This window comes from Antennarius striatus, chromosome 1 (genome assembly GCF_040054535.1).
Source record: "Antennarius striatus isolate MH-2024 chromosome 1, ASM4005453v1, whole genome shotgun sequence".
NCBI lineage: Eukaryota > Metazoa > Chordata > Actinopteri > Lophiiformes > Antennariidae > Antennarius > Antennarius striatus.
Genome location: NC_090776.1, coordinates 2,095,664 through 2,119,406, shown reverse-complemented (window position 1 = coordinate 2,119,406; position 23,743 = coordinate 2,095,664). Strand labels below are relative to the sequence as shown.

Here is a 23,743-nt window from a genome sequence, read left to right as displayed (position 1 = left end):
CCACCACAGCTGCATTCTGCTTGGCCAGCCGGTACCTATCAGCTGCCTCAGGAGTCCCACAGGCCAAAAAGGTCTGATAGGACTCCTTCAGCTTGACGGCATCCCTTACCGCTGATGTCCACCAACGGGTTCTGGGGTTGCCGCCACGACAGGCACCAACCACCTTACGGCCGCAGCTGTGGTCAGCCGCCTCGACAATGGAGGCGCGGAACATGGTCCACTCAGACTCAATGTCCCCCGCCTCCCCCGGAACGTGAGTGAAGTTCTGCCGGAGGTAGGAGTTGAAACTCCTTCTGACAGGGGATTCCGCCAGGCGTTCCCAGCAGACCCTCACAATACGTTTGGGTCTGCCAGGTCGGACCGGCATCTTCCCCCACCATCGGAGCCAACACACCACCAGGTGGTGATCGGTTGACAGCTCCGCCCCTCTCTTCACCCGAGTGTCCAAGACATGTGGCCGCAAGTCCGATGACACGACCACAAAGTCGATCATCGAACTGCGGCCTAGGGTGTCCTGGTGCCAAGTGCACATATGGACACCATTATGTCTGAACATGGTGTTCGTTATGGACAGTCTGTGACGAGCACAGAAGTCCAATAACTGAACACCACTCGGGTTCTGATCGGGGGGGCCGTTCCTCCCAATCACACCCTTCCAGGTCTCACTGTCATTGCCCACGTGAGCATTGAAGTCCCCCGGCAGAACGATGGAGTCGCCAATGGGAGCGCTCTCCAGCACCTCCTCCAAGGACTCCAAAAAGGGTGGGTACTCTGAACTGCTGTTTGGTGCATATGCACAAACAACAGTCAGGACCCGGCCCCCCACCCGAAGGCGGAGGGAGGCTACCCTTTCATCCACCGGGGTGAACCCTAATGTACAGGCGCCAAGCCGGGAGGCTATAAGTATACCCACACCTGCTCGGCGTCTCTCACCATGGGCAACTCCAGAGTGGAAGAGAGTCCAACCCCTCTGGAGAGGACCGGTACCAGAGCCCAATCTGTGTGTGGAGGTGAGCCCGACTATATCTAGTCCGAACTTCTCAACCTCACACACCAGCTCAGGCTCCCTCCCTGCCAGGGAGGTGACATTCCATGTCCCGAGAGCCAGCTTCTGCAGCCGGGGATCGGATCGCCAAGGTCCCTGCCTTCGGCCACCGCCCAGCTCACAATGCACCCGACCCCTATGGCCCCTCCCACAGGTGGTGAGCCCACGTTGTCCTTTCGGGCTGCGCCCGACCGGGCCCCATGGGTGCAGGCCCGGCCTCCAGGTGCTCGCCTTCGAGCCCCACTTCCAGGCCTGGCTCAAGAGGGGGGCCCGGTGACCCGCATCCGGGCAAGGGAAAACGTGTTCCAATGTTTTTAATCATCATGTGGGGTCTTTTGAGCAGTCCTTTGTCTGGTCCCCCACCTAGGACCTGTTTGCCATGGGTGACCCTAACAGGGGCAGAAAGCCCCAGACAACTTAGCTCCTAGGATCATTGGGACACACAAACCCCTCCACCCCGATAAGATGACCACTCAAGGAAGGGACTGTAGGTTCATATGTTCGTAAACATCTTCATCTGATTATGATGAGATCAGTGCCTCACCGGCCATGAACCTCACCGAACGTCACTGGTAACAGTAGTAGTGGTAGTAATAGTAGTGGTCATAATGCAATAATGCATACACAATAATGTATTTTGAGTTTGTAATGCATGCAATTTCATTTATGCATTTATCTTAATATTAAGGATCATATTTTGTTTCTGGAGGACATTTACTTTTTTGCTGTTTACCTGTTGAAAATGTTTTCCCTTGAAATTACTGACAGAGCCATGAGAAAATATTGCTTTATTTATTTAATCATTAAATAATGTACAGTGTGTTAGCTTTTGTTCATTTCAATATGTTTTAATAAACATTGAACCATTTCAGCCCTCGGCTTGTGGCAAATTTGTTTCTTTAGCCCAACATGTGTTTGACTTTGACACCCATGCTCTAGGTTGAAAACATTTAATGTCTGCATTGGTTGACAACATTTAGTAACGAGAGAGGGGTTTGTTAATTCTGGGGGACAGGAATTTCACAAGCCAAATGGCTTCTACCCGTCAGCCCTCTTTTTTTTTTGGATGTTGCTGTTGAAGTTGCAAATGTGATGAAGGTGTGAAGTCTGTTATATTAACATGTCCAAAAAAATGTAAACTAAATAAATTAATAGTCACAACTCGTGGCCCTCTCACTGCAGCGTGTAAAATGAGCAGACGTCATGTTGCTGTTTGGTCAGTTTTGATAAGGCTGAATCACGCAGGTGAGTCCTTTGAAATTTAATTGGAGAAAGGAATAGATTGTGAATATTTTTGTTGAATAGAAGTGAACTTTTTTAAAGTACTAATGGTAATAGTAGGGGTAATAGTAGTTTTGTCATTCAAGGCTTCTTTCGTCACTTGATCTTCAAACCAGTTTTGTGTTTTCCCAGCAGGAACGTCTCCCTGAAGCTCCTTCCCTGCAAACACAGTCAGGCAAAAAATATTTCAACAAACTTCTGAACTTCTTATCGAAAAAAAACCTAGTATGAATCCAAAAAAACTGCTGCTAGTGTTCAACAATATGCTCATCTTTCAGGAAAGTCCATTAAAAAATAGATCAAATTTGACACGTTGTCAGAGCAGTTTATTTGATTCCTCCATTTAAAGAACTGTTAGCATACTGCTAACATTTTGTCTCCTGCTATCACCCTGTAAACCAGCTAAATGTTGACGTTGTATCTGCTGGCGTATACTGACGCTAAACTTAGCAAAACGCCAACCTGCCATCTCGTGCTAGGAATCTGCTAACATGCTAAAGCCAGTTTCAAGATCAGTCCTGGTTCTGATTGGTCATAATGATTGTTGACATGTACACACTTCTCAAATTTTTGACGTGATGATATTACTAAAAAGTTAATTTTTTATGAGTCATTTCATATTTTTATTTTCTTGATGAGTAAAGACTGTAACGCTGCTGTTTTTAAAGAAGAGAAGTAAAAAAGGAAAATCTGAAAACAAACACCTACAAATGCGAGTGGACCCCGACCTGGTTGCTTGGATCCACGACTACCTCAGCGACAAACCACAGTTCGTCAGGCTAAAGGACGCCACGTCTGATACTGTGGTCAGCTGCATCGGTGCTCCACAGGGGACTGTCTTGTCCCCAATCCTCTTCACCCTGTACATGGCTGACTTCTGCTACAACTCAGAACTGTGTCACATCCAGAAAATCGCAGATGACACAGCTATCGTGGGATGTATCAGGGACAATGAGGAGAAGGAGTAGCGATGCCTGGTGAAGGACTCGTGTCACAGCAACAGCCTGCAGGTCAACACTTCCAAAACTAAAGAGCTGGTCATTGACTTCAGGAGGGACAGACCCCAACCTAGACCAGTTCTGATAGGAACGGAGAAGGTGGAGATTGTGCAGACCTATAAATATCTTGGGCTGTGGCTGGACAACAAGCTGGACTGGACCAGCGACACGAGGCAGAAAGCACAGAGAAGGGTGTACTTTCTGAGGAGGCTGAAGGCATTCAACATCTGCAGGAAGCTCCTGTGGATGTTCTATCAGTCTGTGGTCGCCAGCGTCCTGTCTGTCGCTGTGGTGTGTTGGAGAGGGAGTGTGACTAAGGCGGATCTCTCCAGGATGGAGAAGCTGATCAGGCGTCGAGTAATGAAACAGTTTTCGGCACAATTGTCGCAAACAGTTCGAAGCTCCATGAGGCGCCGTTCAGACATCACTACTTGTGAGACAATATTAGATCAGGATAAATACTCCCTGAAAAATATTTGAACACTGAATAATGGATGTGTCTCCAGGCTGTCAAGCATGAGGATTAAAGGAATTCTGGTTGACGACCAGACGAACACGGGACAATCAGAGCATCTGAAGTGGGTCCTGAGATCTGAACCATTATTTGAGAGAAACCGGACACTAAATCTAGCCCTTACCTCCATGTTTGTTGTTGAATTCTTTCCAATCAGGGAACATCTTGAAGGATCCAGCCATGCGTTTCATGTTGGTGGTGACCATCTGTCTCCTGGGGGCACTGATGGCTTCTGCTCAGGGTAAGAGCCACGAAGAGTACAAAATAATCTAGACGCAACAAGACACACTTCTGATAACCTCACTTTTCCAGAGACATACCTTTCATACATGTGTGACATCGTTCATCCGACTGAGGCTTGCCCAAAGGGGGGCAAAGAAGACTGGTTCAAGCTGGATGACAAAAGCTGGATCAAGGAATTCACCAACGGTCCCTTACTCACTTTTAAGACAGCAGAGGTGATAAAAAGATACTCGTCGATCATCAGACAGTCACGACGAAGAGTCATCGGAGGATCCCCTTAACTTCCTGTTCTTTTCAGGCCACCTGTGTCCAATACGGAGGTCACCTGGTGTCGATCCACAGCATTCAGCAGCTGGTTGGAGTGGTGTGCACCATGTACAGACAGATCCCCAGGAGAATTCCTTACTGGATCGGACTCTACTTGTCATTTGTTTAAGTAATAATTACAAATAATTACTTGTAATTATTTATAACACCTTCATATCTATATATATATATATGTCTATATATATGTCTCAGAACATGGTATACTTCCAGATGTCAGCCAATAGCATGCGTGTACGGTATCACGTGACTACCTACTAAAAATCAACAATGAGGTGAAGCCATCCATCTTGAAGCACGAATATGCGAGAAATTACTGTATTAAATATGACATAAGCACAAGTGAGATAAAACAAAGCTACTAGCTCTGAATCCTGGGACAACCCCTCAGGCTGAAGACAATGCCAAAAACTTCCCAGTCCATTTGATTAATCACCCAACCCGAAGCATATCTAAATAGTTTTTAATCGCTCCATCGCCCTACAGGGAAACCATAGCTGGGTTTTATCTATTTTATCCTCTGGTTGAGTTATTTTTGATGTCGGAGGTTGGCATCATTAAATACGAGAGTCGCAAAACTCCCAGAACTTTAGAAAACACGTTATAGCCCTGAGTAGACTGATGGATTTAAACCGGTTCTCCCTCATCTCTTTAGATGATGTCATTGAATGGGGCTGGATGAGAGAAAAAGAACCAGTTTAGATTAAGAAAAAGAATTTAAACCAGATTAAAACAACCCAAAGGAACCTAGTAGTAGTCATAATGACAGTAGTAGTACAATAATCCCTGGTTAATGCATTCCAGGACCACTATCTATCTATCTATCTATCTATCTATCTATCTATCTATCTATCTATCTATCTATCTATCTATCTATCTATCTATCTATCTATCTATCTATCTATCTATCTATCTATCTATCTATCTATCTATCTATCTATCTATCTATCTATCTATCTATCTATCTATCTATCTATCTATCTATCTATCTATCTATCTATATATATATATAGTACTATTAACAGTAGTACTAGTAGTACAATATTAGTATTAGTAGTAGTAGTTTTGCCATTTAGGGATCCTTCCGTCACGTTGAATTCTGTGACTTGATCTTGAAACCAGTTTTGTGTTTTCCCAGCAGGAACGTCCCCCTGAAGCTTTCACTGCAAACACAGTCAATAATTATTCTGAACTCATGATCGAAAACAAACTAATAGTGTGAAGTCTAAGGAAAGATTCCGCTAAATAGCTAAAAATTAGTAGAGTATACGGAACAGACAGCATCCTATTCTGCCCCTTCCCTCGATGACCATTGGAAGCGTTTACCTCATCTTTTTTTAAGTAGACTTATAATTAAAGATTGTATTGACTTGGAAATGATCTGATCAACCGATGGACCGGAGGACAAACAGTTTTAAAACAGTATTAGTTTAGGATAAATCTTCCATGAATGCTGAGTCAATATTTGAATATTGAATGATGGGTTTGTCACCAGGGAATCAAGCAGGAGTATTTAACGAATTCTTTAACACTCATTCAACCAGACACAACCAGTCACAACCAGACCAACACAGGACAATCAGGGCATCTGAAGTGGGTCCTGAGATCTGAACCATTATTTGAGAGAACCCGGACACTGAATCTAACCCTAACCTCCATGTTTGTTGTTGAATTCTTTCCAATCAGGGAACATTTTGAAGGATCCAGCCATGCGTTTCATGTTGGTGGTGACCATCTGTCTCCTGGGGGCGCTGATGGCTTCTGCTCAGGGTAAGAGCCACAAAGAGTACAAAATAATCTAGACGCAACAAGACACACTTCTGACCTCACCTCATTTTTCCAGAGACATACCTTTCATACATGTGTGACATCGTCCATCCGGTTGAGGCTTGCCCGAAGGAGGGCAAAGAAGACTGGGTCAAGCTGGATGACCAATACTGTATCAAGGCGTTCTTCAGCCAACCCTTTCTGAATTTTACAGCAGCAGAGGTGATAAAAAGATACTCGTCGATCATCAGACAGTCACGTTGAAGAGTCATCAGAGGATCGCTTTAACTTCCTGTTCTTTTCAGGCCACCTGTGTCCAATACGGAGGTCACCTGGTGTCGATCCACAACATTCAGCAGCTGGTTGGAGTGGTGTGCACCATGTACAGACTGACCCCCGATAGAGTTCCTTACTGGATCGGACTCTACTTGTCATTTGTAAGTAATAATTGCCTCTGATCGGTCATCAGTAACAGTCTACCACAGAAGTGCGCTCCGTTCCGTGAGTCTCGGACTTCCGTGAAACACAAAAGTGCTTTAACAGTCTATAAGAGCGTGGAAAAAGGTAATAAAGATTGAAGGTAGTTTAATATCAGTATGGGGAGCGTTCATAGACCTTTAAATTACCTTAAGTAATGAAGTAAATAGTTTGTTGCTATATGGCGAAATTCGTTATTCGCGTGTGGTTCCTGGAACGCCAATAGAATGCACGGACGGTATCACGTGACTAACTACTAAAAATCTGCGATGTAGTGAAGCGGTACATCTTGAAGCGTGCATGCATGAGGGATTACTTTATATAAAATTTCAAAATTTCTCCCTGAACTCTTTTCAGAACTATGAAGATTATCTGGTGTATGACTGGACAGACGGCACTACTGCTGATTTCCTTCAATGGTCTTACGGACAACCGAATTACTTCAATAATAACCAGAACTGTGTGGAGGCCAACCTGAACGGTAAGTTAGACATGGGATCTTGGGTCACAATCTGGCTCTGGGTGTTTTTGAATATTGATCACATGTTTAGTCGCATAATAATGAAGCAAGTAAAGATGTGATCCAGAATCCAAATCTTTCCTGGGCACACCTCAAAATGTAATCGAGTCTTTCTCGAACTAAGATCTGCTCAAAGACAAACTTCAACCCACGGCCATTGATCGCAATCAATATTGACTATCAGGCAAACAGTTGTCCCAGAACCTTCTGCAGATCAGGAGTAAATGTTCCTGACACGTTTGTAACAGGATATCAGAACGGAACTAGTGGATCACTTCTTCTTTGGTGGACAGGTGATACCAGGTGGACAGGTGAGGCCTGACTGTCAGCTGATGCTAAATGGACTTGTCTCTGTTGTGTTTTTCAGAGTGGGGATTTTGGAACGATCTGAACTGTAATTACGAAAGAGGATACGTGTGTTCAGTGAAGATCTGAAGACTTGTGGACATTAGATGTTAAACAGCTGCATTCTACTGCAGCCTTAGGAACTATTTTACTTTGGATGTAATAAAAGTTCATGAGTAGCAAAACCTGTTTCTTTTCATTGTTTTACACGTTGTTGTTGTTTTGGTTCAGCGGTATCACAGTATTTGCTCATGCAGAAAATTAGAAATAGAAATACCCTCATAAAAAGTTAACACCTTTACTTGAGGTGTAAACACATCTACGGAAGCGTAGAGCTGCCAGACCAAGAAAATAAAAACCGGGACGTATCACGTTATTTCGTGATAGTATCACGTTATTTCGTGATACGTATCACGAAATAACGTGATACGACTTTTTCAAAGTGGTTTTATTTACTGTCTGCTGGCCATCAGTAAATCATGGCTCCTTTACATGATGCCATTGAATTATATTTCATGCTTGGCTTGAGACATGGTGAGATTTTACAGTTATTGGGCTCCGTGGATGAAATTTATATAAGCATGCGTACCCTAAGACGACATTTGAAAAAGATGGGGCTATACCGGAGGAAAAACGAGTCGGACCCTCTTGAGGTAGCGTCGTTCCTCATTGATAAGCTGGAGGGACACGGCCGGCTGCATGGATACAAGCTCCATCATCTCAACATGACATTCATTCATTCATTCATCTTCTAAACCGCTTAATCCGCAAACGCAGGTCGCGGGGTCAACATAACATCTTATCACGAAATAACGTGATACGTATCACGAAATAACGTGATACATATCACGAAATAACGAGATACGTATCACGAAATAACGTGATACGTATCACGAAATAACGTGATACTATCACGAAATAACGAGATACGTATCACGAAATAACGAGATACGTCCCAGTTTTTATTTTCTTGGTCTGGCAGCTCTACGCTTCCGTACACATCAACAAACTGATGCTGAAACTTTGTTTAGCATGTTGGCAGTTTGCTAGCATGAGATAACAGCTAAGCGTTCTGCTATCAGGCTATGTTTATTGTCAATATACACCCACAGATATAACATCATCATTGAGGGTTTCACATTAGAGTGTAATTCATGTTAGAAAGAAAAAATATAAAATATAACGACTTTATTTTTAATATATTTGAATATTTTAAATATTTAAATATATTAAATAAATATTTTTCTTCATCGAAAAAAATATAACGACTTTATTTTTAATATATTTGATTATTTAAAATATTTAATATATTAAATAAAAAAATTTCTTAATCGAAAAAAATATAACGACTTTATTTTTAATATATTTTAATATTATATATATTTAAATACAATAAATTAATCAAATATTTTAATATTACTTAAGTATGAGTGAAATAAAGAATGAAAATAAACGTATTCTAAATAATTTTACAATATTTAAAATAATTAAACCATAAAAACGCTAGAAAACTACATTTCCTGTCGGTCCCAGCAGTTTGGCTCCGCCCTCCAACGCTCCTGTTAGCTCCTCTTTTTCCTCCTTTGTGGTCAGAGCGACGTTTCACGACAGTACCACATGTTTACGGCAGATGCTTTTAACATCGGCCGTCATGGCGGCCGTGGCGGAGGCTCCCGCAGCTGAGGAGGATTTAATGGAGACGCGGGGAAGCCCAGCAGCTGGGAAGGACGGCGGGCCTCCTGGGGCGTCCGACCGGGTCAAACCGGTGTGTCTCATTGTGCTGGGGATGGCGGGGTCCGGGAAAACCACCTTCGTTCAGGCAAGTATCTATCTATCTAAAGCTAGCTAGCTAACATGAGACAGCTACTTTAGCCGGCTAACATGTTTACCCATGATTATGTTGTTCTTTGCTAACCGGAAGCTTGAACAGTAAACTTCTAGCTAATGCTATTAGTCAGGTCAGTGATTTAGTTATTAACGTATTTATTACTGATTTAATAATAAATCATTTGATAATTTTTATATTAATAATCTATATATTATTGATTTATTATTAGCTGTGGGTGTGTCCATGGCTTTTAGTGGCCGTGGTTTCATAATGCCTCGGGCAACAACCCGGAAGTACATCTTGAAAGCGTTGCTAGGGGTTTTTATATATTTATATATATTAATGTGAGTCTAGATTTGACAGCAGCGTCTTGGAAAGGATCTGAACTGTCCTGAAACTTCCTGTTGGTGCAGGAAGACATTTAGAAACTACACAAATACTGTATGTTTTCAGATATTAAATTAAATTAATTTTACATGAATAATTATTAGAATGACACAACAGAATGCATGAATATACACAATGATAAAACAGCAGGAAATATGTTGGTTATTTAGTATAAATAATAATGTCCAAAACAAAGGGGTGTAATAATTATTATTATTGTTGTTGTTTTTGTTATTATAATAAAATAATTACACTTCATTAATAATAATAAGTTTTAGCTGGTTTCAGTTCATTATGAAATTGATGACGTAAACTGTTTGATGTCAGCTTCAGGAAAGGTTTTCTTGTGAATATGAAAATTTAATTACCAAGCAATTGATGTCACACTGCAGTAATTAAACTATTAATTATTGATAATAGTGGTTTTCCTATTGTTTTACACGTGTGATGACACACATTTCTTGTTTTTGTTTTAATATTCGTCTACGTCAATCTTTGAGCCGGTGATGTGAGTTCAAGAGTTCGTCTGTCTGTAATCGTGTCAGGATGTCCTGCATCGTGTAGTTTAACCCTCTCATTCTCTCCAGAGGCTGACGGCTCACCTTCATGCTCGTAAAGCTCCTCCGTACGTCATCAACCTGGACCCAGCCGTCCATGAAGTCCCATTCCCTGCAAACATCGGTGAGCTCTTAACGTGCAGCACAGTCGCACACGTATTCACGCTCCTGATGTCAGACTGTGGAGTTTTTAACGCTGTGCTCATGAGGTTGTTTTTGTCTGCTGCCTTCCTTCAGACATCAGGGACACTGTGAACTACAAGGAGGTGATGAAGCAGTACGGCCTTGGCCCAAACGGAGGCATCGTGACCTCACTCAACCTTTTTGCGACACGTTTTGATCAGGTGACTCAGACCAAACCCTCCGTTCACTGGAATTTATTTAAATGAGAGATCAGTACATGAGTTACTATTCCTGAGGGGCGTTGTCAATGTATTTTACATCATAATCAGAACCTGGCAGTTAAAAATAGTTTTTATTAGTCTCAATGACAGAATCCTGGATCAACTTTTTGTAAAGTAACTCCACCTGATTGGTTGACCCCGAAAAGCTCCTCCTCCCTCTGGAATCCTGTTGACCAATGTAAATTTCCTTTTCCACTATGCTGTATCTGGAACTGATTGTGGTTTAGTTAAAACGTTGTACCTTTATGGTTCGTAAACCTGTCAGTGACTCTGACAGTGAGTCCTCTCTGCTACCAGCAGGGGGCGGTGCAGCATTTCTATCTCATCAGTTACTGTCAAAGGTTTGGAGTTTGTTCTCCTGACAGCTTTTCGTGATGCTTTCATCCTAATTCAAAACATGATTTTTCCCATATATTTAGGAAATCTTTACTTTTATTTAGGTAAACATAAGGGGTTTTTTTTTTATTCGTAATTATCCGGCCTGTCAGGTGTTTTTCTGTTGGAGCCTTTGTCATAGACTTTTGACCAGCATGCTTGATGCCCCACCCTATAACACTCGTGTGTTTTTGTCCTCCAGGTGATGCAGTTCATTGAGAAGAAGCAGCAGAACCACCGGTCAGTTCTTCACGTCACCGTCTGCACGTTTACATCCAACACATCCGACATGCGATCGACACACACGTCTCACAGCACAGCCTTACATCATGTGATTCAGGGAGGCTTTTTTTTAAAAAGTCATTTGAAAATAAGAAGATAACACAGCAGTTATAATTTAACGTTACAGGCAGTCCTCAACATACAAACACAACTGATTCCTAGAGGTTGTTCATAAGTTGAATTGTTCGTAAGTCGTTTTTTATTCAATTTCAATCTCTAATCTCCATCTGAGGTCATTTAATGTCATACTACTCTAAATACTAAAGTAATGTCATTACTACTCTAAATACTAAAGTAATGTCATTACTACTCTAAATACTAAAGTAATTTCATTACTACTCTAAATACTAAAGTAATGTCATTACTACTCTAAATACTAAAGTAATGTGATTACTACTCTAAATACTAAAGTAATGTCATTACTACTCTAAATACTAAAGTAATGTCATTACTACTCTAAATACTAAAGTAATGTCATTACTACTCAAAAGGTGTTCCAGCCGATTCCTCCCATCGCGGGTTATTTTTAAATCATGTCTCTGGATGTTTGTATCTTGTACTTCCTTATTAAACCAACCTGCCAATGAAACTCATCAGAAGTGGGCGTGGCCAAAGGCGTCATCCTGAACTCCCTCCTTGTCCCCCCCCCACCCCCCGCAGGTACGTCCTGATCGACACCCCTGGTCAGATCGAAGTCTTCACCTGGTCGGCGTCTGGAACCATCATCACGGAGGCGCTGGTAGGTCGTTCGGTCGGTCGCTCTGGCGTTCGCTGGGCGTCGATTTCTGATGACATCACTGGGTTTGCGTCCCGTTGCGTTTCAGGCGTCGTCCTTCCCATGCGTGGTTGTCTACGTGATGGACACGTCCCGCAGCGTCAACCCCGTCACCTTCATGTCCAACATGCTCTACGCCTGCAGGTAGTAGAGGGGGGGGGGGTCAGGGGCGGGGCAAAGGGGCGGAGCAAGACTCTCTGGAGTTCACCATCTGACGCCTCTCTGCTTCAGTATTCTCTACAAGACCAAGCTGCCCTTCATCGTCGTCATGAACAAGGTGAGGTCACTTCCGGTCCGCGCGTCGTGACGTTGTCCCGCCTCCTTCCTGACTTCCTGTCGTCTCAGACCGACATCATCGACCACGGATTCGCCGTGGAGTGGATGCAGGACTTCGAGGTCTTCCAGGACGCGCTGAACCAGGAGACGTCGTACGTCAGCAACCTGACGCGCTCGCTGAGCCTCGTCCTGGACGAGTTCTACGCCCACCTGAGGGTAGGAGGCGCCGCAAACACACCTGGTACAAACCCACCGCTAATGCTAATGCTAACATGTGCATCTGCAAGGTGGTGGGCGTGTCCGCCGTGACCGGAAGCGGATTGGACGAGCTGTTTGTTCAGGTGGAGGACGCGGCGGAGGAGTACGAGAGGTGAGTCGAACCCGTGTTCACTTGTTCAGGTTCAAGGGGGCGGAGCCAAAGCTGACATGCCCTCGTCTTCCTCGTCTTCTTCAGGGACTACCGGCCCGAATACGAACGGCTCCACAAACAGCTGGTGAGTTTGTTTCTCCTCTTCCTCCTTCCTGTTTCCTACTTCCTGTTTCCTACTCCCTGTTTCCTGTTTCCTACTTCCTGTTTCCTACTCCCTGTTTCCTGTTTCCTACTTCCTGTTGTGCTTTAAACTTACTTCCTGTCCGTTAGGCGGAAGCTCATACCAGGAAGCAGCAGCAGCAGCTGGAGCGACTCAGGAAGGACATGGGAGCCGTCGCTATGACAACCGCTGCTAAAGGTAGCCGCGATTCCCAGAGCTCGCGTTTAGAGAGTCCGAACACTGCCTTTTCGTGTTCTGCTGTTGCCATAGCAACCGTATGCGAGAGAATAGCTCGGGTGGCGGTGGCGTCCCGATGCACGTTATTCCAGTGTTTGACTTCCTGTCCACAGAGGAAGTCCACATCGCCGGGCCTAGCGACCTCATCATGACCCGAGGTAACCCCGAGGGGGAGGAGCAGGAAGAGGAAGACAGCGACACGGACGACATCGACCACGGCGGTGAGAGGAAGCCCCGCCCAGCCGGTTGAAATCTGAAAACTTTATTCGAACGTTAAATAAACGGGAAAAATGTTTTGCAGCCACGGAGGAGAGCAAAGAGGCCGACGCCTTCGGGAACTTCCTGGTGGAGAGGAAGGAAGTGGTTCAGGCTCGGAACAAGAAGTGCGCGACGCCTGAAGGACTCTGACCTCTGACCTTCGCTCTGCCGACGAAGGGATGAAGGTTCCCCTCGGCGGTGCTGACTATCACCTGGAAAATATGAACATTTGAAATCTGAACTTTCTGATCAGGTGACCTCCGACCCTGTGACCTCAGGCATACGGTGAAGCTGATTGGCCGCCTCTTTTGTGTCATTTAAAAGTAAAGTTATATTTTTTTATCACATAAAAAACTTGTCCCGTGGGTTTTTGGGTTTTTTTTGGAACCAACAAAATGTATTAGCTTTCTTTCATGCTAACTTTAGCATGCTAATTTCTGAAGTTTTAAAAAGTAAATGGTTTAATAGCGCTTAAAGTTACATCTCAGTAAAACGTTGTTAAACTTAATGCTAATGTCAACAAATAAATAAACATGGGCGGGGCCTCCACCATCAGAGCGTGGCTCCTGCTAGCATCGGCGCTACTGTGACCCTGACTAAACTAAAACAGATAGCATCTCACAACCCAGTTGTGTTAGCATTAGCATGCTAATATTTAATCATTAATGAATATCAAGCTTCTTCTTTATCCCAGAATTCTTTGCGGGTAGGTTCTTGGAGGGTTTTTTTTAAAAACAGCGTTCCTACAGGAAGTAAAGTGTGCTTTATGTTAACATGAACATGTTTTCTATTTGTTTGGATTAGTGTTGTAAATAAAGTTGGTTTTGAATTTGAATCCTTCAGCTTTCCTGGTGTTTTGCACGTCTGCTGCCTGTTTGGAACGAATGAGTCACATGACGCACGGTTAACCAATGAAAAGACGAGTTCAATAGCAAGTTAGCTTAGCATTGGCGGCTCTGTGCTCGTTACAAACGGTTTGTGACAGCTGGGAGGATGAGGAGGATGAAGATCTGAGGGGGCGTTCCAAACTTTTCTCTGAATCCGTCTCGTCTTCCACCTCTGAAAGCATCAATCATTCGTTTGTTCGTCTGTCAGGTGACTTCCTAAAGTCTCCGCCTCCGGCAATGACTCAGCATCGCTGACATTCAGCCCACCATGTGGACCCCCCCCCCAACTTATACCCCCTCTCAGCCGCTCGTGTCTCTTCTCCCTCTGTCCTCATCCAGCACTCACTGCATCTCTCTCTCTCCTCCTACCCATAATCCTCTGTTCTCCCTCCTCCTCCTCCTCAGTGGGCAGCAGACTCTGACTCACCGAGTCACGACGCTTCGCCGACACGCCGCCTGGCAGCGACTCAGCTGTTCATTCATGTTGCTGCTGCACGCTCCAGAAAACCGGTTCCAGCCGGTTCCAGCTGAGAGGGACCGTTCCAAACCGGATCAACTCTGAACCGAATGGGGACGCACCCCCAGAACCACTGCTGTCAGTCTGACCTTTGACCCTCCAGTAGAAACATCCCTCAACGCCCGGAAACACAATTTTATTGTGATCAGGAGGTTCTGGCTCCTGCTAAGTGTTAGCATCCACCTGACGCAGCCAAGTGTTAGCATCCACCTGACGCAGCCTATCGCTAGCATCCACCTGACGCAGCCAAGTGTTAGCATCCACCTGACGCAGCCTATCGCTAGCGTCCACCTGACGCAGCTAAGTGTTAGCATCCACCTGACGTAGCTAAGTGTTAGCATCCACCTGACGCAGCTAAGCGTTAGCATCCACCGGATGCAGCTAAGCGTTAGCATCCACCGGATGCAGCTAAGCGTTAGCATCCACCTGATGCAGCTAAGTGTTAGCATGTGGCTGATGCAGCTAACTGTGAGCATCCACCTGACGCAGCTAAGTGTTAGCATCTACTTGATGCAGCTAAGTGTAAGCATCCACCTGACATAGCTAATTGTGAGCGTCCACCTGACAAAACTAGCTAGCTGCATGCTATCCGTGCATCTGTGTCAGTGGGTGTGGTCAAAAATTATAATGAGGTGTGGGAGTGGTCAAGAGCTGCTACTAGCTGCAACCTGCTGATAGATGCTAACTGCTAATGGCTGCTACCTGCTGATAGATGCTAACTGCTACTAGCTGCAGCTGCTAATCTTTTCTTTCTTCCCTGCGTTCTATCGCCGTTCGTCTTTTCGTGGCGATGACCTCATTGTCGGTGACATCATGCATCCAACTCTGATGATGTCACTGCTTCCAGTTACTCTGCTGCTGTTTGTCCTTGAGGGCAGTGCAGCGCCCCTCCCCCCCCGGCACACACACACACACACACACACACACACACACACACATGTGTTTCTGCTGAATCCTGATTTGACTCAGAAAACGCCGCTCGCAGCTGATTGGCTGGAGGTGACATCACCAGTTGGGATGTGGATGTGACTCCCTCTCCTGCTGCTGCAGCCTCTGCTCACCTTACAACACACACACACACACACACACACACACACACACACACACACACACACACACACACACACACACACACAGGAGGACGAACATCTCTGCATCCACATGACATCATCTGATTCTCTGTGGAAGTGGAGACAGAACACGCTGTTCTGCCCTGGTGCATGATGGGAGATGTATTTTTTTAAAACGTTGACTCAGTTTCACACTTTTCAGCTGTGAACTTTAGTCGATGGGCGTGGCCTGTAGGCGGGGCTTAGACTTAGTCTTTATTTCATTTTGCTTCAGAGGAGCGTCTGAATGAATGAAGCAGCAGACGGACGAAACGATGAGTCAGCGTGAGTAACAGGGCGCCTTAAATTTAGCGCTGACATTTCCTCACAGCGAGCCGGATCAAACTGGATTACACACACACACACACACACACACACACACACACACACACTTGGATGTGAACCAGTTCTGAATCTCATCTGGGTCCCCACAAGCCCCTCACCTGACTCAGATTAGCCGGCTAACGTAGCGCCTGTTGGCCCCCCAGGGGGGAAAAATGGATTTAAAGAATGAATATTTAAAGAATAAAGAGTTGAAATAACCTGTAATATTTTGGAGCTACTTTACAATCATTGGGGGAAATCTTGAATTCATAAATTTTAATTAAAATGGATGGAGGCCTGTAAATTAGCAGTTAGCCGTTTGTTTAGCCGTAGCATCTGGAGCTAATGGAGCAAAATTTACATTTAAAATCTGCATAAAGAATGACCATAAGTGGATTTAGTAATTAAATACTATATGAAATAATACATTTAGCGAGGACAGGTGAATCCTAAACTGTCACCGCCGGACACGCAATGCATTCTGGGATAGTTTGAGGCTGTGGAGTAAATTCCCGACGCGCTAATATTCTCTGTAATCTAGAAAACTTGAAATAAAGAATGAACTATGTAAATAATTTGAATAAACGCCCCCGTGCTGTAGTAATAATTTATTATAATAATAATTTATATTTTAATTTTCATCTTTAATCTTTTCTTTTTTTAAAACACGACTGAAACTGAAATCCTTCTCATTCTCGCCACATGATTTCTGGTGATTTCTGGTGAAGCGCACCTCCAGCCCCCCTCCTCTCTCTCGTCCAATCAGAGGCCGGCAGCGTCGTCGGCCAATCAGAGCGCTGGTGGGTGATGTCATGCACGGGGCTGCGGTGTGGTGCTGATGCTGCTGAGCTGCAGAGCATCAGTCTGGACGGACGGAGCTTCTCTGCAGGGTGAGTACCTCACGCCTCACGTTCTTCCTCTTCATTTTGTTTCTTCTTTTTCTTCTGCACCAATCAAACGAGAGCGTTTTCCCACTCGCCTGTTTTCATCCCTCCATTCACCTCCGTCTTTTCTTTGTCTTTACCATCAGTGTTTCAGCTGCTCTCTGTTCTCTGCAGAACGTGGGTCACTGATTGGAAACAATGACATCATCTCTTTTCCCTGCACACACACACACACAATACACACACACACACACACACACACACACACACACACACACACACACACACTGGTATTGCAGTTTTCTGCTCCGGTTCTCCTCTGAGCAGCAGGACAAACCAGCTGAATACTTTTAAAAAATAATTTTTTTAATTCAGGTAACGGTAAAATAAAATAAAAAAATTGATCCACTGAGAAACGAAAAGGGAAATAAGTTCAACGCTAAATTGCAAAGTGACTTTAAACGATGCAAACGTCGTCTTCATCGTCCTTCGTCTCATGACTCCTGTGCAACAAATAGAAATATTTTATCTAAATTTAGACCTTTATCTGTTTTATAAAACGTTTATTCTGCATTTGCTGCGTCGATCTTCAAACATTTCATGTTGAAATATCTTTTTGGCTTTGCTTTGCAAGGAGAAGAAGATGAGAATAATTTTTAACTCATCTTTATCCTGGTTTTAAATGTTTTATTTGATGCAGAACTGATCTAGAATCTTCCTGTGGTGGGAGTTTTCAACCCTGAGTTTTGCCTGAGAGGCAAAACTCAGGGTTGAAAACCTCAGCTCAGAACTAAAGCGCCTCCGCACCTGCGCCCTCAGCCTCCCCTGTTGTTTGGGGACATGTAACCATGGCAACAGAAGCCAAAACTGTGAGACGTACATCTGACGCCTTCAGCCTGAAACATTCTACCAGCAGGAGCTTCGGAAATTGATTTTCCACCTTCTGGAACGTCTCACGTGTTCATGGTCATGGTTTCCATGACAACAGACGGGTTCTCCTGACCTCCTGCTGACCCGGGTTGTGTTCTGTTCTCTCCTCAGGAACACTCTACCTCACCACAGCAGCAGGATGACTCTAGCAGGTAAGACGTTCCTCCTGATGTTCCTCAGACGTTCCTCAGATGTTCTCCTGACATTCCTAAGACGTTCCTCAGATGTTCTTCTGACGTTCCTCAGACGTTCCTCCTGACGTTTATCAGACATTTTCCTGAAATTCCTCAGACGTTCCTCAGATGTTCCTCAGACATTCTCCTGACGTTCCTCAGACGTTCCTCAGACATTCCTCAGACATTCCTCAGACGTTCCTCAGACGTTCCTCAGACATTCCTCAGACATTCCTCAGACGTTCCTCAGACGTTACTCAGACGTTCCTCAGACATTCCTCAGACATTTATCAGACGTTCCTCAGACGTTCTCCTAACATTCCTCAGACGTTCCTCAGACGTTCCTCACCTTCTTCCTCTCCATCCATCCAGCCTACAGAGAGAAGATGCGAGAGCTCCCTCTAGTGTCTCTCTTCTGCTCCTGCATCCTCCCCCAACCGAGAGACGCCTCCCCTGACAAGACAGAAGGTCAGCATCATCCTGCATCTTCTTCATCCTCATCCCTGCTTCCTGTGGGAGGAGCTATGACATCATCGGGGTCTCTTCTTCTTCTCCAGGCGTGGTGGACCTGAACCTCTGCAGCATCCGCGACATGGAGGTGATTGAGCTGAGCAAGCGGGCCAGTGGCCAGGCCTTCGAGGTCATCCTGAAGCCGCCGACCTTCGACGGCGGCCCCGAGCTGAAGGCGACCACGCCCCCTCGCCCCAAACCCTCCCTGGAGGAGATCCAGAAGAAACTGGACGCGGCCCAAGAGAGGAGGAAGGTGCGTGGACCACCAGCATGGGGAAGCAAAAAAGAAATTGCAAATATGCTAATGTCAGGTGAAGCTCTAACTCCACCCCCTTTCCCCTCCCAGTGCCAGGAGGCGGAGCTACTGAAGCACCTGGCTGAGAGGAGGGAGCATGAGCGCGAAGTCGCCCAGAAGGCTCAGACCAAAGAGCGGCGGCGAGCCGACGCCGAACAGATGCACCTGAACGCCTCGCGGGAGGAGGTGAGAGATGCATTCAATGACCGCAGGAAATTCAGGTTCTTCTTCTTTGACGTTAATCACTGACAGGAGTTTGTTTGTTTGTTTGTTTGTGTCTTACAGGAGGAGCACAATGTGGAGGTGAGGAAGAGACACTAGAAAATTCAGCTAGCTTGATCAGCTAGGCTAGGCTAGGCTAACTTTTGACTACACTATTAGCTTGAAATCTGACAATTCCATTAGCGTTAGCAATTAGCGCGTCGCTAACTGCTTCCCCCTTCCGTGCTGCAGGTGTCCTGATGGCCTGATCACAACACAAGCTGAACTCCATATGGAAGCCATTTTTTGTCGGGCGAAGCGCCGGGCAGCCCGAAGCCGATCACGACAGGAAGAGACGTTCAAAACAGGCAGAGAAGATGGTTTTTGTTGCCATGCCAACAGAGCTCAAGAGTTGGGACTGGAGCCTCAAAGGAAAAACTTCCTGTTTCCTGTGGATGTAATGTGATGGGAGTCCCACGGCGCCCTCTGCTGGACAGTTTGCATCATGACATTCTGTGGAACTTTAAACCAGGATGCAAGTTTGTGGCGCTTCAGCGGCAACTAGTGGACGTTTAGAGGAAGGACAGGCGAGACCAGGGGTCAAAGGTCAGATTACACCTTTAAAAATGCCAACCGACCCCTCCCCACCCCAGGTTGAGCCCCGCCCATTTCGTATGATCACTCATTTGGAAGTCGGCGTGTTTAATTTTTTAATTTTAAGTAAGTAATTAATTAATTAATTAGAATTTTTTTAATACACTGTTATAATCCCCAAAGGGAAATTAAGAATTTTGTCAAATTATTCTTTTTTTTTTTTTTAATTTTATATTTAATTTTTGATTAAATTTTTTTCAATTTTAATTTAGTTTAGGGTGGGGTCTTAGCCCAATAGGCTGCTCCAGATTGGCCGGCAGGTGGTCATGTGATCTCTGGATCCTTCATGAGTTGAAATCCCAAAGTCTGTGCCTTGTTTTGTGATTCAATCGATCTTTATTGACAGTCGTTCGGCGTCAGACATCAAGACTTGAGATCCTGAGTCCAGATCGGAGTGGAGGCTCCGCCTCATCCGTGGTCCCGCCTCCTAAGCGCCTCTCGTGTCCCTGACTCCTAAATTAGCATATTAGCATCTGTGCAGCCACCAGATGCTACATTGTTACATTTAAATTTACAGCAGAGCTGGTTAGTGGAAGTTGCTAACGCTATGCTAACTCCATGATAATCGATTGTTTACATTGTTTACAGCCACAGTGTGTGTGTGTGTGTGTGTGTGTGGGTGTGTGTGTGTGTGTGTGTGTGTGTGTGTGTGTGTGTGTGTGTGTGTGTGTGTGTGTGTGTGTGTGTGTGTGTGTGTGTGTGTGAGCGTGTGAGTGTGTGTGTGTGTGTGTGTGTGTGTGAGCGTGTGAGTGTGACCGTGTGTGTGTGTCAGTGCATTTCCCTGGCAACAAGAAATGATGGTGATGATGATGATGATGATGATGATGATGATGATGATGATGATGATGATGATGATGTATAGAAATGATATATTTTAAATTGAAGAATAAAACAATCAGACTTTACTTCTTTCTGCTTTGCTTTTATTGAGACAACATTCAGCTTGTGGACCATAAATATTAATTTAAATCATGAATAAATTAACACCGATTTAATCTAAACACACAAAATGTCAACAAAAAAAAAATCATAAATAGAATAAAATATACGACAGCCGTCAATCAGCAGTCGTCTGATGTTAAACTTGTAGTTTAGAGACGGAAAGAATAAAAGAATTGACGAAAATTTGTAATTTTTGAAGGATATGAAAAACATCCAAGGGATCAGCAGCATTTAAAAATAAATAAATCCTTCAATCTAAATAAAGTAACGAGTAACTGTCCTGATTTAACCCCAGACGTTTGTTATGAATTTATTTAAAATTAAAACTAAAATTTATATTTATATTTAAATTTATAAATTAAAATGTTAAAAAGAAAAAATTTTGAAATTCAACTTTTAAAATTTTTTAAAAATTAATTTTTTTAAATTTTAAAATCACAAATTTAGATAAAAACAATTAAAATTAGACTTTCATTTTGACCAATTAAAATCTGATTTTAATCTAACTTATTCATACAATTGGCTGTAATATTTTATTTGAACCTTATAAATCCTTGTGATCATTTTGTGTAAATGTCGTCATGGTAACTAAACGTCGGCATCTGACAGAACGTGACGGTGCGTCTGGACCTCGTTGTGTTCCGGTGGCATCGGGCTTCCGTATTTGACCTTTTTGACCTCTCCGTCTTCACTGCTGCTGTTGGACGACGGGTCGGACGCAGGTGCATCCGACGGCGACGAGGCGGGACTCCAGCCGGTAGTGGTAGCTGCTCCCCGCCCCCGACGACCTGACGCGGCGCAGCAGCAGCACCTGGTGCATGATGGGCTTGGACTCCAGGCTCAGGTCCTCCTGCCCCTCCTTGTCCAGGCAGCCGCTCAGCGAGCAGCGGGCCTCCGACAGCATGGGGGGGAACAGAGACTCGTCGTGGGAGACTCTGAGGACGGGGAGACAGGAGGGACAAAAAGCGTCAATGACAGGCGGGAATCAAACTGTAAAAAGATGAAGGTCGCCACGGCGACGCCGTCCTGCTTACTCGTAGGTCCAGGGGGAGATGGAGGCGTTCGCCAGCGGCCGGATGGTCCTGGAAGGAACCAAAGTGTTGGGGTCCAGCTGCAGGGGGACCGTTTCTAAGGTGGCGCCATCGGAGGACTTCCTGTGTGTTTTCGATGAATGCTTCATCACGGCCGCCGCCTCTGCTGACATCATCATCATCAACATCATCGAAACCGCCACGCAGACGACCTGAGGAAGAGGAGGAGCGATGAAGAACGGATGTGTGAGAAATGGAATGTGATTTAAATTTAAGCATTTTTCTCTTCGTACTTTTTTTAAATCTTTCGCAGCTCTTTTCTTTTGTCGAAAAATTCCACTCATGTTTGTCAAGAAGTCAAGAAAGTTTTTAATTCTTAATTTAAAAAAAAAAAAATTATTGATTTTTTAATTTGTAAAATTTTTAATCAAGAAAATAAATATTTTAAAAATTGTAATTAAAAAATACAAATATATAAAATAATTTAATTAATAATTTAATTGACTTGTAATTTTTAATTGTTAATTTTTAATTCAAATTCAAAGAGGGAGAAGACAATGAGCTGCTTCTCATCTTAACATCAGATTTGAATAAATACATTTTCACAATTGATTTCCTTCTACAACAAATTTTAAAAATTGAATTTGAAATAAACAAAAATTTCGACTAATTTTGTTAAAATTTAAATCTGCAGTAAAATTATGGAGAACCAGAGGAGCCAAAACTAAATCTTTTTTTTTTAAAATCATTTTCAAATTGTGAATAATTTCAAAAATATTTTTTATTATAAATTTCATGAATTTTAATGCAGCCTCACAGATTTATTTTTTTTACATTCACACAATTTAATAATTTTCTAATTAATTTTGAATCGTCTCACCGTCACGCTGGATGTGGTTGAAGCCATGCTGAAACTTTTCTTCTGGATCTTTTTCGTCTCTGCTGGAGGTCGGAGTTCTTCTTCTTCTTCTCTGGTGTTCTGCAGGTCTTCGGGTTCCGTTCTAGTATTTATGCTGAGCTCGGCTGTCGGATTTCCGCTGATGATGTCATCGCTTCTCTTCTCTTGATGCGTTTCTTTGATCCTCCTCTCCAAACCGCAGCAGACCTGCATGACGAAGCTCGACCCAGTTTCACGTCGACATCCAGCTTCAGGTTTTTTTTCTGCACACAACAAAAAGTTGCAGCAACTTTTCTAGGTCACCTAATCTCCAAAGCATCTTGATAGGATCTAAAATAAATCCCACATCAGACGGGAAAACTCCTCCTGTTTCCTGCTTAGACATTTTTACCGAAATACACATTTTTAATTTGAAGCAAAAAAATTTTGACCAGAATTTTTTTTGATTTTGCGTAAAAATCTGCACAAAGAAGGAGAAAAAAAAGAAACCGACTGCAAAAAAAAAAAAGTGCATTTAGCTGCGAATGACAGTGGCATCATTGGTTACCACGGTAACGAACTCAGTTGGGACGTGAAGAAGACGAAGATGCTGGACGGTCGCCGCCCAAGTTCTGCGACACGCAAAGGAAAGCACCGTTAGCTTAGCATTGCTAGCTGCAGGCAGCAGGAAGTCACACACACACACACACATACACACACACACACACACACACACACACACACACACACACACACACACACACACACACACATTGGTCAGAAAGTGCAATCTGATTGGACGCCACTTGACTTTTGTTGCTCTTTAGATCTTTAACCTGTGGGGCTGCACCAGGGGGCCCCTGGTTGCTCAGGGGGCCCCTGGTCAGCCTGGGGTGCCCCTGTCTCGACGAGGTGACTCCGCCCGGGGTGGTGTTTTCAGTGTTGCGCCCCATGGCGGTGACCTGGTTCACACTCGTGTTGTGAGT

At 44.2% G+C, this 23,743-nt stretch overlaps 4 protein-coding genes across 5 annotated transcripts; 3 read left to right on the top strand and 1 right to left on the bottom strand.

The window, feature by feature from the left end:
- Positions 1-5,931: 5,931 nt before the first annotated feature.
- Positions 5,932-7,699, top strand: LOC137600115 (C-type isolectin Sp-CL4-like). Its single transcript, XM_068321529.1, has 6 exons — positions 5,932-5,998; positions 6,092-6,175; positions 6,249-6,394; positions 6,478-6,609; positions 7,007-7,130; positions 7,537-7,699. The coding sequence occupies exons 2-6, from the start codon at positions 6,115-6,117 to the stop codon at positions 7,602-7,604; spliced, it is 531 nt and encodes a 176-aa protein (XP_068177630.1). The 5' UTR covers positions 5,932-5,998; positions 6,092-6,114; the 3' UTR covers positions 7,605-7,699.
- A 1,450-nt stretch (positions 7,700-9,149) lies between these two features.
- gpn1 (GPN-loop GTPase 1) lies at positions 9,150-14,258 on the top strand. Its single transcript, XM_068313295.1, has 13 exons — positions 9,150-9,333; positions 10,317-10,410; positions 10,524-10,630; positions 11,268-11,305; positions 12,008-12,086; positions 12,172-12,266; positions 12,354-12,399; positions 12,468-12,614; positions 12,686-12,768; positions 12,853-12,892; positions 13,039-13,126; positions 13,279-13,386; positions 13,467-14,258. The coding sequence occupies exons 1-13, from the start codon at positions 9,166-9,168 to the stop codon at positions 13,571-13,573; spliced, it is 1,200 nt and encodes a 399-aa protein (XP_068169396.1). The 5' UTR covers positions 9,150-9,165; the 3' UTR covers positions 13,574-14,258.
- Positions 14,259-16,959: 2,701 nt separating this feature from the next.
- Positions 16,960-20,587, top strand: LOC137595371 (stathmin-4-like). 2 transcript variants are annotated; one of them, XM_068315442.1, is made up of 7 exons: positions 16,960-17,150; positions 18,186-18,226; positions 18,620-18,715; positions 18,805-19,010; positions 19,104-19,238; positions 19,338-19,355; positions 19,506-20,587. In XM_068315442.1, the coding sequence occupies exons 1-7, from the start codon at positions 17,068-17,070 to the stop codon at positions 19,512-19,514; spliced, it is 588 nt and encodes a 195-aa protein (XP_068171543.1). In that variant the 5' UTR covers positions 16,960-17,067; the 3' UTR covers positions 19,515-20,587. The 2 variants fall into 2 exon arrangements, with proteins under 2 accessions (XP_068171543.1, XP_068171534.1); XM_068315433.1 differs by having other exon boundaries at positions 18,575-18,715.
- Positions 20,588-21,340: 753 nt separating this feature from the next.
- On the bottom strand, positions 21,341-22,845 carry il17a/f1 (interleukin 17a/f1). The gene is made up of 3 exons (XM_068319297.1): positions 22,761-22,845; positions 21,884-22,092; positions 21,341-21,784 (listed from the first exon to the last, which is right to left on the bottom strand). The coding sequence occupies exons 1-3, from the start codon at positions 22,785-22,787 to the stop codon at positions 21,538-21,540; spliced, it is 483 nt and encodes a 160-aa protein (XP_068175398.1). The 5' UTR covers positions 22,788-22,845; the 3' UTR covers positions 21,341-21,537.
- Positions 22,846-23,743: the final 898 nt, after the last annotated feature.